Below are 13753 nucleotides of genomic sequence, written 5' to 3'. Positions count from 1 at the left end.
ATTTTGGCAATCATAGTAGTGGTATGGGGTTTGGGATAAATGAGAGAGTGGATGTAGAGGATATATTGATAGATGTATAGGATGAGAGATAGGGTAGTGCATTGGAATGAGTAGTAGAAAGAAGTTTGAGATGAGTTAGAAGGTTGGGCTACAACATATATTGAGCGAAGTATAGGCTGAGAAATAGGCTAGTGCATTGGAAATGCTAAATTAGAAGAACGTGATAAATATGGGATCCTTTCTGCATTGCTTGGGACCTTTAGACTGTGCCTGTTCTTTTGCTTGTGTCGGGATTTTACTGGCTCGTATCCAGCTCCTCGCCGGACCCGCTGCGCGGGTCCCGCTTCATCTGCTGCGGTGAGCGCTTTTTCATTGGAGGTGCCCTGGGACTCTGGTGCTGCAGAGCGTGTGTCTGGGGAATAGCAGGGCTGCGAGCTGACCCGCAGGGACTCGAAGTACCAGGAGTCCCTGCGTGAGGTCGAGACCCGCAACACCTGGGTCGCTCTCCCTGCCTGCCCCGCCCCCGCCTCAGCAATCAAGTACCTGCTGCCTTTCCTCACCGCTGGGATCCTTCCTGCATTGCTTGGGACCTTTAGACTGTGCCTGTTCTTTGCTTGTGTCGGGATTTTACCGGCTCTTATCCAGCTCCTTCCCGGACCCGCTGGGCGGGTCCCGCTTCATCTGCTGCGGTGAGCGCTTTTTCATTGGAGGTGCCCTGGGACTCTGGTGCTGCAGAGCGTGTGTCTGGGGAATAGCAGGGCTGCGAGCTGACCCGCAGGGACTCGAAGTACCAGGAGTCCCTGCGTGAGGTCGAGACCCGCAACACATGGGTCGCTCTCCCTGCCTGCCCCGCCCCCGCCTCAGCAGTCAAGTACCTGCTGCCTTTTCTCACCGCTGGGATCCTTTCTGCATTGCTTGGGACCTTTAGACTGTGCCTGTTCTTTTGCTTGTGTCTGGATTTTACCAGCTCGTATCTAGCTCCTCGCCGGACCCGCTGCGCGGGTCCCACTTCATCTGCTGCGGTGAGCGCTTTTTCATTGGAGGTGCCCTGGGACTCTGGTGCTGCAGAGCGTGTGTCTGGGGAATAGCAGGGCTGCGAGCTGACCCGCAGGGACTCGAAGTACCAGGAGTCCCTGCGTGAGGTCGAGACCCGCAACACCTGGGTCGCTCTCCCTGCCTGCCCCGCCCCCGCCTCAGCAATCAAGTACCTGCTGCCTTTCCTCACCGCTGGGATCCTTTCTGCATTGCTTGGGACCTTTAGACTGTGCCTGTTCTTTTGCTTGTGTCGGGATTTTACTGGCTCGTATCCAGCTCCTCGCCGGACCCGCTTTGCAGGTCCCGCTTCATCTGCTGCGGTGAGCGCTTTTTCATTGGAGGTGCCCTGGGACTCTGGTGCTGCAGAGCGTGTGTCTGGGGAATAGCAGGGCTGCGAGCTGACCCGCAGGGACTCGAAGTACCAGGAGTCCCTGCGAGAGGTTGAGACCCGCAACACCTGGGTCGCTCTCCCTGCCTGTCCCGCCCCGCCTTACCTGTCCTTCATTACTGATCCCAAGTACCGCTGCGCGGGAGCGCCGGGGCGAAGCCCGGGCAAAGGGTGGGCCCTCTGAGGCCGGAGTAGGCCGGAGTAGGCTGGCTGGGCCTACTCTCTTTCGCCTACATTGGAGTGGTTTTCTGTGGACCTCGATACAGGTATCGGACATGCCATCACCGGCTATGGAGGGAACAACAGCGAAGGTGGGGGGAGTTAGAAATGGGACCTTGGACAACTATTTTTCTCGGGCACTGGGTGATGGGGATAAGAAAACTTCTCTGGCAGAGCGTAGGGCGGAGCGCCGCCACTCTATTGAGAATATGAAAAACAGGCCTCTTGGCAACATTATTTCTCATCCTATCTCCCAAGAGGAAGGCTCTCTTAACACTAGCCAGGAGTTATTGTCCCAGGAAGGCGTCCCTCTTTTACTGCGGGATGGTATTCCTAACCTCGGTTTCTAGTGTCACCCCCCTCAGTCCCAGCAGTATGGCTGTCGACTTAATTACTCAGACCCCCTCTGTAGTTAAAATAAGGAAAACAAGGCCGAAGCAAGTAGTTGTGGCAGAGATGCATGGCCCACCTCCAAACAAGCGTAGAAGGAAGTTGAGGGGAGGGCAGGGCAAGACCAAAATCCCCCACTCCGATTTTGGGAAAGTCCCTAAGCCCCCTTCCATCTCTGATAGGATAATAGTGGATGTGCATAAAGCTTCTCCTGCTAAGGGTAATAATATCACTGATCTTGTTAACTCCCCTGGGGATAATCCATCTAACGCATCACCCCCCGTTACCTCTATAGGGAACCTGGAATTTTTACTTAGGTCACTGCTCCTGCCCATCAGTGAGAGCTTAAAGAAAGTGGAGATTAGACTCACTATCTTGGAGGCAACTATAAGTAGTATTAAAACCTCGCCTATTATCCAGGGCAGACCCTCTGAGTCTAATCCCCTTTCTAATCGTCCCCCTAACCCCCAAAACCTTTCAGTTAATGCGGGACTTCCCTTGGTTACTACTGCTGCCCCTCTTCCGCAACCTCTTATGGCCAACTTAGCCCCGACACAACTTAGCAAACCCAATATTTCATCTCTACAACCAGTAGGTCCAGTTCCCCCTGTGACAACCTCCGATGGGGCTATACCCAATAACAGCATTGCCCCCCCATCCCCTGAGAAGCCTGCCCCAGACCACGGAGACCCGACTTGCCCCCTGAGGCCAATAGCTTTATGGTAGTTATGGCTGGTGTTCCCCCTCTTGAAGTGGGTGAAGGTAAGAACTTCCACTCACTTAAAAGAAAAATTATTAAATGGTTGAACTGGAACAGACCCCTCCCAGCCTATCTTAACAACAAAATTATCATGGTGAGAAGGGTACCCTTGCTGGGTAAAACTAGAAAATCTATAATTGGGGACTGCATTATGGTGAGTTTTCGAGATCCTAGGACTGTTTCTCATATATGTGCCGGGTCAAATAGATCTCTTGACTCTACCATTCAGACTTTGCCAGTATCCTTTTTCTTTCCCCCTACCCATATGCACCATGATTTAACCCAAGGTAATTGGACAAGGGTTGAACGGAGGGCTAGATATCGGGGGTATGCTGCACAACCGGTTCACCGACCCCCGGAGACACCTTTCTATGATTACAACCAATTTAATTGTCTTAATGGACTGGATGGGGTTGACTGACAGCCCTCAGACCTAGATTCCAACCCAGTCATTTCTGGCAATGGTCCTGTTGTAACATCTGGCATCAGTTCTTCTCTTATTCCCACTCCTGTAACGCCCCTTATTATTGCTCCAGTGTACTCACCCTCTCAGGGAATAGGAACCAACTTTAATAACCCAGTTGCAGATATGGGCCAATGCTTAGCAGTTAATTCACCAAACAGGGAAACTGTTAGCATAATGTTCTGGAATGTGGCAGGGCTTAGGTCCAAAATACTGAATCCCATCTGGTTAAAAACAGTAGAAGAGATGGAAATTCTATGTCTACAGGAAACCTGGACCTTAGAACCCCTCCATCTTCCAGGCTATAAAACCTTGTTTACACGACCAGTAGAGGTTCACCATGGCAGGGCTAAAGGGGGCCTGATGACGTTTATATCTAATTCCCTAAACTGCAAGAATATTCATTTATTTTCCCACAGCCCGTATTATCAGTTAGTGCGGATTGATGCAAGTAAGGAATTATGTCTTTTAATTATAAACTTTTATAACAATATCCCTCCTGCAGACTTGGAATCGATCCTTAAGATGCTAGGTAACGACTTAGGTAAAGAAACAGATAAAAATGTTAGGGATGTTTGGGTTGTTTGGGGGGGAGATTTTAACTGTACCATATGCAAGAAAAGCCAGAAAGGAGTATGTGGGCTCATGTTGGACCCTGATACTGACCTAACACACTTTAAGCATTCAATTTGTGGAGACCTATTAAATGAGATTCTTCACTCTGAAGATCTAGGGTATTCAAATGAAATTGGTCAAGTAGAGCTCCCCTTTGCCCCTACGTTTAATGGTAGGGGTGTATTGTCTATAATAGACTTTATAATAACTTCTGTTAGGCACAGACATATGGTCAAAAGGTGCTGGACCCTCCATACCCCACTTAGCGACCACTACCCGATAATCATGGAGATCATAAATCCCTTTCAGGCATTGGCCACAGAAGGGAGATCTGTGCAGAACGTCTCTGATATTAGTATGGCAAAACAAAATGGTTATGCACTAAAATGGGACAGGGTGGTTCCAAGTGACTTTCTACGTAATCTGGTAACCGAATGTTTGCCTAGCTTCTTGACCATTCTGGATGAAAGTGTGACCAGTCAGGAGATTCTTAAGCAGTTTGAGGTCATTGCTTTTCAAATCAAGGGTAACCTTTGGGTGGTTTCTAAATCAAGTAAGGAAAAGAAGGGAAAATGGTTTGATCTCACATGTACAAAGGCTCATTCTGAGCTCAAAAGAGCTTTACATGTTGTCCCCCGTAATTCTTTAAGGGTCAGGGAGGCGCGGAAATCCTACCAGAATGCATTGAAAAGAAGGAAGATGGCAATTAAAACTGAGGCCTGGGAGAAGCTCTGTGAGGCTTCATTGAGTAAGGATGTTTGTGCTTTTTGGAAAGCAGTAAATGCCCCCTTCTTTGACTCAGGAAAAGCACGCATTGAAATTGCCATTACCGAGGACTCTTGGGTGGACCATTATTCTAGCCTGTATAGTACCTCAACTGACGAGCAGATTCCTCCGTTACAATTACCAGTGCTTAACCAGGGGGAAGTGAGAGCGAATGGCTTGGAATTAAAATTTACCCTAAAAGAAATAACTGAGAGCCTGAAAGCAACAAGGGGCGGTAAAGCCCCAGGTCCAGATGGCATACCTTCAGACCTGTTTAAAAATAATATCAATTTATGGGGCCCACTTCTAGTGCAACTATTTAATGCATCCCTAAAGACGAGCCTACTTCCATCATGGTTTATGTCTGTTATTGTCCCAATTTTTAAAAAAGGGGACAGGCAAAACCCTATCTGCTATCGCCCCATCTGCCTATTGGATAGCACTGTAAAGATATTAGGAAGAGTAATCCTAGGTAGGCTACAAAAATGGTCGGAAAATAATTCTATAATCAGTGACCTTCAATACGGGTTTCAGAAGGGGCAGGGGACAATAGATCAGGGCCTAAACTTATTTATTCTCCAGCAGAAATATATCAAGGCACGACGTGAACCTATTTATTTCACCTTCGTTGACTTGACGTCAGCGTTTGACTGTGTTTCACCTAGCAAATTATGGGTCATTATGGAATCTCTAGGTGTTGAAGGAAATATAATCTCCTTTCTTACGGACTTGTATTCGGGTGCCATCGCAACAGTGCGCTATGGTAAAAAAGGCGAATGTACTAGATCTTTTGATATTGGACGTGGGGTACGCCAGGGTTGCGTTTTAGCACCATTCCTATTCCTGGTATATATAAATGGAATAGAGAATGCCCTAGTGGAAACACCTTGTGATATGCCTAGGGTAGCTAAAAGACCAATCCCTGCGTTATTATACGCCGACGATGCGGTCCTAATGGCTCGCACGCCGGTGGCTCTACAATGCCTTGTAACATCTTTTAATGCATTCATGATTAATCTGGACTTGCAAATTAACTGCTCCAAGACATCCTCCATGAATTGTGGCCCTGGTGCTAGCAGAAGAAGGAGGCGGATGTTTATTAAAACAAGCCCTATAGACTATACCGCCACCTTTTCTTACCTTGGTATTTTATTTCATGAAGCAGGGAACTGGACAGAAGCGATAAAAGTAAGGAAAGCCCTGTTCTGCAAATCTATTACTGCCCTTAAAAACTTCGCAAAAAAGATGGGGAAAAACCCACTGTAGAACTTTTGAAAATTTACAATGCCACCTGTGTTTCTATTCCGGTTTATGGTGCGGGACTTTGGGGGTATGAAAATGTCAAATCTATACAAGTTGTCGAAAACAAATTCCTGAGACACATCTTAGCTGTACCTGAGAGTGCCTCAAGCTACATTTGTCATATGGAACTGGGCCAATGTTATATTGAAGACACAATTAGAATTCAACCAATACTGCTGTGGCACAGGGCTTGGACTAGTGATGGATGTGTACTGAACCGTGCTATCCTAACTGATGGATTAAGTTTGGATTATGTTGGGAGGATAAGGTGGTTTACATACATTAGGGACTTTTTTGGAGATGTTGGCTGTATGAGCTATTATGACAATCCCCTGTCTATGTGTAACATCACGAGAAAGGCACTAAAAACAAAATGTATGGAAGAACATAGAATGACAGTGGAACATGAGAAGAAAACTGTCTTAGCCCACCTACCTGTATCAATTCAAGGGAAAATCAAACCATACTTAACCCTTTCTTTGACTGAATTTTCGCTGTTCATTTTGGCCCGATTCAGGTTAGGCATCCTCTTTAGGGCCCTAAGTTTCCCCGCAATGAATTGCTGGTCCTGTAATTTGACTAAATGCCCATGTCACCTATCGACACAGTCCGACATCCATATTATATTTTTCTGTAAATATTATACTTTACCCAGGAAAAGATTGATTATACCAATTTTAAGGGAAATGGGTGTGAGACGCTGTAGGGTTGCCTTCCTGAAACTCCAGAAATTAGATGTTATCTTTAATGTTGCCTGCATCTCGGAATGTTTTAGCAATGTTTTTAGATTACGTAAATCAATTTGTACTTAAATTTAATTTATGTTTTACCTGAATGTTTCTTTTTGCACTATGTATTGATTCTGATACTGTATTATTATGAACTGGTTTTTTTTGTGTACTTTTATGGTTATTATCGTTTAACCGAATAAAGTCAAATTGAATTGAATTGAATTGAATTGATAAATATATAGATCCATAAGTACATTGGAAGTATATAGATACATAAAGGAAGTAAGTATATTTAGATTAAATATATTGATAGAGGCACAGGATGAGAAATAGGGTAGTGCATTGGATCTGCTTTTTCAGGAGAAAAGTAACAAACACAGATCCAAGTACATGGAAGGTACATAGATGCACAATGGAAGTATGTACATGTAGACCAAAAATGATTTTTATTTATTGATTAATATTATTAATATGATTTATTTATTTATTCATTTATTTATTCTTTTCTCTTAACAACATAATTATTTTACATGCTTGATAACGTAATACACAAAGATAGGTACATATCTACAGTGAAAACAAATGCTTATATACAGAGAGATATGCTGTAAGTTTCTGTTTCCGTATGGCGCTTATGTGGGGAAGAGCAAAATCTTGAGTTGTTTTCTGAAGATAAGGTGGTTGTCATGGATCTTATGTTGGGGGGTAAAGAGTTCCATAGTTTGGCTGCTTGAACAGAGAAGGATGTGCCACCCATGTTTTTTTTCTTGTATGGTGGGATTTTGAGGCGAGATGCTCCTTTAGAGCGGAGGTTCCTTTGTTGAATGTGTTTGGTGATTTTATTTCTGATGAAGAGTGGTCCTATTCCATGTATTCCTTTGTCGGTAATACAAAGCAGCTTGAACGTGGCGCTTCTGGCAACCGGTAACCAATGCAGAGCTTTCAAGGCAGGGGAGATGTGGTCTCGTGGTATGATATGCAAGAGTAGTCTGGCAGCCGAGTTCTGAATCCGTTGTAGTCTTTTCATGGTCGTTAAAGGTGATCCGTGGTAGAGGCAATTGGCGTAATTGAGTTTGGATAGAACAAGGGAGATGGTAGCTTGGACCTTGTGTGGAAATCCTAAACGAGGGAAAATTCGTTGCTGCGTTTTTATAGTAGCAAAGCTTGATCTTGCTAGTTTATCCACTTGGGCATTCATCGACAGCTTGGAGTCCATGGTCATTCCGAGGTTTCTTACTTCCTTCAATACTTTAGGCAGTGATCCCAGTTCATCAGGCCATGTGGCAAGTGGGTTGTTATTTTTCCAATCGCCACACGTGAGTATTTCAGTTTTTGAAGCATTCAATTTGAGATGGCTCCAAGTCATCCACTGATCCACGGCTCTGAGACAGCTGAAAATGTGTGATTTTCCAATGTCTTTGGAGCATTCCAGTTGAAGGAGTATTTGTGTGTCATCTGCATATTTGTAGCACGTGAGGTGAAATTTATTGATCAGTACTGGTAATGACTTCATGTAGATGTTGAAAAGCATGGGCGAGGTGATAAAACCTTGAAGGACCCCTGCTTTTGTTGAGTACGGTCTGGACGAGAAAGGTGGAGTATGGATGACATTAGTTCTATTTCGAAGGTAGGACGTGATCCAGTCTAGAGCAGTTCCCTCTATGCCGGCTTCATAAAGTCTTTGTTTCAGAGTGTCATGGTCAACCGTGTCAAAGGCAGCTGAGAGGGCTAAGAGGAGTAGCGCAGCAAACCCGTTACGGTCAACTGTATTCTTTAGGTCATCCCAGATAGCAAGGAGGGCAGATTCAGTGCCTCTTCCCGGACAGAATCCTGTTTGGAAATCTGGAAGTATGTGATTCTCTTCAATGAATTGTGACATCTGGGCAAACGCTGCTCTTTCTATCAGTTTGCCCAGGAAAGGTCCATTTGTAATGGGTCTGTAGTTGTCAGGGTTCAGGGGGTCCAAGTTTGTTTTCTTCAGTAAAGGGCGTATGTATGACTTTTTGAGTTCTTCTGGAAATATTCCAGTAGTTACGAAAATGTTTATGATTTTTCTTACTGGAATGGCAGCAGAGGTTGTTAAAAGAATCGTCTTTAAAGTTTGTGGCAGACAGGGGTCAGAAGGGCTACCGGCAGGCCTGCTTGCTTTGACCAGGTCCATAAATTCATTGTGTGAGATGTGTTGGAAGGAACGGAGAGGCTTGATTAGAGCATTCTTGGATAGTTTTTTTGTACAAGGGTCAGTGCTGGTGCTTTGTTTCCAGTTTAAGTACGAGTTCAACGTGCCTGCTTTGTCCGTGTAATGATTTGCCAGTTTGTCTGTGAAATCTTGAGTAACAGGATGAGTTCCTTCTAGGAAATTTGGTGTTCGAAATTCATTAAGTATTTTATAGAATTCTTTATTTACACATTTAGCATTTTGAATTCTGTCTGAATAGTACCTTTTATTAGCATTTTCGATAGCTGATTTATATCATCTGTTAATTTTCTGTAGGTGAAGTTTGTCTTGTTTGGCATTTGTTTTGAGCCAGGTACGTTGCAGCTTTCTAATTTGTTGTTTTATGTCTTTTATTTCTATGTTTCTCCAAGGCGCTTTTTTTCTTTTGTTCTGTTGTGTGGTTTTGAGTGGTATCAGGATGTCAAAAGCTTCTTGTAGCCATTCATATAGATTCTGAACAGAATTTATAGTTTCCAGATTTATACTGGATGTTAGTTGTGTTTCCAAGTGTTCCAAATTGAGTTTGTTCCACCGATGGATGTAAGGTAGTTTTAGGTGAGTCGCTTAGTGTTGTTTTATGTTGGAAAGCAAGCAAGTGATGGTCTGACCATGTGACTGGAGTTATAGTTTGAAAGGTAATTAGTTCAGTATTAGCAAAAATGACATCTAGGATATGTCCAGCGGTGTGTGTCGGATTGTGGACAATCTGATGCAGGTTCAATGCGTCTAGGCCGGTGATTGTTTTTGGATGGGTCATATTGGTTTTATCAAACCAAATGTTAAGGTCACCCAGAACGCATAGATTGGAGTGTATTGTTATCAGGTTTGAAACTGGGTCTAGCAGTGCGTCTGGGAATGTTACCTTGCTAGGTGGAGGTCTGTAAAGGAGCAGGAAGTTACAGGTGGAAGACAGTGTAGGATTGCATCTTGTTAGAAGAGCCTCACAATTTTTTTGGGAGATGTTGTCAACTTTAGTGATATGTATTGTTTGCCTGAATACAACAGCTAGACCACCTCCTTTTTTGGCTATACGATTTTGGGTGATTATTTGATTGCCTAGAGGAATGGCTTCATGCAGGACTGGAGCCATATCCTCTCCCAACCATGATTTGGTTATGAATAGTATGTCTGGTTTTGCATCGGTGAGAAGGTGGTAGATGTGATTCTTGTTTTTAGAGAGGGATCGAGCATTTATTAGTAGGCAGTGTAGACAGTGGCCTTTGGTGATAGTGGGACTTTGTTTTGTAGAAGAGTGATCAGTATTGTGTGGGTGTGTAGCAGGTGTGTTTTTAGTGCTCATGTAAAGCGCTCTTTACATGACCTATCTTTGGGTCGTGTTCGCGCTATATAAAACTCTAAAACATTTTTTTTTTAAAGGTAAGGCTGGGACAACGTCAGTCAGATGCAAAATGTGTTTATCAAAGGCCAGAGGAATTTGAGGCATTCACCTACATGCCAGGCATACCTCGTAGGCTGAGGCTGGAGCAGACTTGGCGAACTCCGGCTCCTGCCACGGAAACCAGCAATTCCGGTTTTACAGAATGGTGCCATTTCCTTAGGGTGGAGGGGAACCAGTCCGACCGCTCGGATGGACCAAGGAATGCAGAATTAAAATAGAGCGGCTGGAATGACAACCAGTGCGCTGCTGAGCTGTGTGTGAGGAGGGACTAGCGTCCTGTGTGAGGGTTACCGGATGACTCCATTATGTAGCTTGCAAAAAGCATCTTAGCTTCTTCTTGGGGAGGGCAGGGCTTTAAGTGGGCCAGGTCCTGCCGGTGCTCAGCACCGACAGTTTTAAAGAGCAGGTGCTGAGTCGGGTCCCTATCGGGCTCTCCATTTTTGCCCTCACCTTCAGGGTGAAAAACAAAACTTACATCTGCAGTACACCCCTTCACTGCCTCGATGTAACTTCAAAGAGAGTTGTTATAGTTCTTTCACAGTCTCATCATTTCAGAACTGAAGTATTTTCAATATTCTATACAACAAAGCCATAGTTGTTGCGTATTTATCTTATTCAACTAACAATCATTGACAAAGTCAATAGTCCTGGCTGGTTGTAGGTATAATGTTATCTGGTGTATTATATATCCGGATGAAATGACACAAATAGCAAAATACCAGTGGGGCGGCACACCACCCTGAGCACAGATTTGTAATTTACATGTTTTTAAGGCACGCCCTTAATTATACGGTAACGCTCCTTTGAGAGACCCCCCTCCCTCCGTTTTTTCATCCCACTTAAAGCCCTGGGGGAAATTCCCTAGGCATCCCAGAGACCAGGCCCTTGTCAGCAGAAGCCTAGTGATCATATATACATACGCACACATACATACATATACACATACACACACATTTACACATATACACACATAAACACACACATATACATACACATACATATACACACACACATATACACACACATATATACACTCACACACACATACATATACATACACACATATATATACACATACACACACAAATACATACACACACATATATATATATACAGACACACACACATATACATACACACATACACACACATATATACATACACACACACACACATATATATATATATATATATATATATATATATATATATATATATATGTACACACACATTCATACACACACACACATATATATACATATACATATATATATATATATACATACACACACACACACACACATATATACATATAATATATATATAAATATACATATATATATATATATATATATATATATATATATATATATATATATATATATATATATATACACACATATACATATATATACACACATATACATATATATATACACACATATACATACACACACTCTACGGTTCTTTGTAGGTGGCGAGACTAACTAGACTAACAGTTCTCTTTTGCTCAATGTGTGCCCCCCCCCCCCCCCCCTTCCCCCTTGACCCGCTACAATTCACTTCCCGGGACGCGACTTGAAAGCGCACTGGGCTGAGGCGCTGTTCCCACTCCTTACCTGTCCACTGCTTTCGATGGAGTCATCTTTGAAGGCGGTCCAGGGGGCGCCAGGCCCGGGGGCGTCCTGGGGGCTGCAATATTCAAAGATCCCCCTCCTCTGCAGCCTCCTTTCTCGAAAGCACCTGCAAGGCAGAGAGAGCCCCGGAGTCAGAGGTCAGATTCCTTCTCGCAGTCACTCATTCATTCATTCATTCACAGGCTGCACACACGGACGTGTCAGAGAGCAGAGGGAGCACCCGCCCCACGAGAGGGCAGGATTAACTGAGGCTCGAGCGAGGCAGCGCGAGTCCCTGAGCCTCCCCGGCACCTAGGAAGCGCCTAGACAAGACAGCGGGGCTGCCGCACTTAAAGCGAAAGTAATGAGGTAATGGCCGAAGGAAACGTTCAAGAATTCCTTATGGCCCTGGCTCACCAAACATCAGCCACGCACTGTGACCTTTGGCTTGACTGCTATCTCTCAACTCCTCGGTGAATTGCACAAAAGAGCAGCTGCTTAGAAATCCATGTAAATGAAAAGTGTAAAATGATTGTTTCCTTTTAAAAGAAGGTAGTAGTGTTCACACACAAATACACCCTCCCAAAAACGAAACTGCGACGAGCTGTGACTTTTCTTGCCTTTTAAGGTCACACAGGTAGAAACAAAGCACGTGTCCCGCGCCCTCCAGCGAATATTTGTGAACACATTCCTCAGTATCACACCTGTACTAGGTCAATTTTGTATTTCTTTTACTTCTTTGACTCTCTTAAATTACATTTCTGCCAGTTGCACCTTCAAGCCAAAACCTCTCCCCTCCGTCTTTTCAATTTGAATACTGGTGTGTTCTTTTTTGTTGGAAAGATTAGGCAGCGTTGGAGTTGGAACCTAACACACAACTATGTGCAGCAGGAACACAAACCACTTCACTTCACTGAATTGGAGCTTCTGGGCTGCAGTTTAAACCAGCGCTTAATTTGAGCAGGTGGTTTCCGGTGCTCAGCATCAGCACTTTATCGTCAACACCGGCGCTTGAGCACCAGTTAAGGACCATTCATTTTCGATGGGCACAGGGAAATTAAGTGATTTGCCCAGAATCACAGGATGTTGAACCTACGCCCAGCGCCACAGTTGGCAGCTCTGGCCATTATGCCACATACTCTCTCCACTTGTAGGGTTTGTTGGCTCTGTGTTAGGCAGCTCTAAGAAGAGAAATGGGCTGTTCGAAGCTGCCTTCTGGCACTTTTGTTTTTACGAATTAACCGCTGGTTTCAACTGAGATCCTGACAGCAAATGTACTAACTCTTGTTTTTTTTTCATGGGCACTCAACTAGTGACCTTCAGATTGCACACCACACCCGTACATCTCTGTAGCAGTCCTGCAATACCCCGAGCTATTTCAATAGCATTAGAACCCATGATCTTGAAGGCATACACTTCTCGTCAATACCAACAAGAGAGAGAGGGCATGAGTTGACACTCCTGTACCCCAATCAAATTCACGAATAACAACAAAGGAGTGACTAAGTGGAAATAAAAATAGTGCTCGAAAAATTGAACTGTGAAGTCTGTTTATTCGCTCCGTACTGTAAATGTGGTCATTACTCCCACAAGCACATGTACAAAGTATTTTCTATCTATCTCCCTGTGAGTACCCAACAAGCTCCCCCCTTAGGAGGGTACCTCCAGAGTGCAATGATCACCCAAGACTATCGTAAAGGGAAGGGAAAAATCCTTTCTTTTATGAAGGACCCTCACTCACCACTAGTTGGTGACATGCTTCATCATTGGGTCCCCGCTGGGGTGACCGAATGTTCCCCCAGCGTGCTACAACGCCTGGTTACAGCGGAGCGGGATGTGGTGAGTGTAACAG

At 44.4% G+C, this 13753-nt stretch overlaps 1 protein-coding gene across 2 annotated transcripts in view; it reads right to left on the bottom strand.

Annotated features, from left to right (window-relative positions):
• The window catches only part of NGEF (neuronal guanine nucleotide exchange factor), a 917586-nt gene extending 905501 nt beyond the window's left edge, over positions 1-12085 (bottom strand). For both annotated transcript variants that reach the window (XM_086943849.1, XM_086943850.1), the window contains exon 1: positions 11905-12085. In XM_086943849.1, the coding sequence (XP_086799975.1) occupies positions 11905-11930 (26 nt within the window). In that variant the 5' untranslated portion in view covers positions 11931-12085. The remainder of the gene's footprint in view (positions 1-11904) is intronic.
• Positions 12086-13753: the final 1668 nt, after the last annotated feature.

The sequence above is a fragment of the Lissotriton vulgaris genome, chromosome 11 (genome assembly GCF_964263255.1).
Source record: "Lissotriton vulgaris chromosome 11, aLisVul1.2, whole genome shotgun sequence".
Classification (NCBI taxonomy): domain Eukaryota; kingdom Metazoa; phylum Chordata; class Amphibia; order Caudata; family Salamandridae; genus Lissotriton; species Lissotriton vulgaris.
Note: the sequence above shows the minus strand (reverse complement) of the source record. Positions and strands in the feature narration are given on the sequence as shown.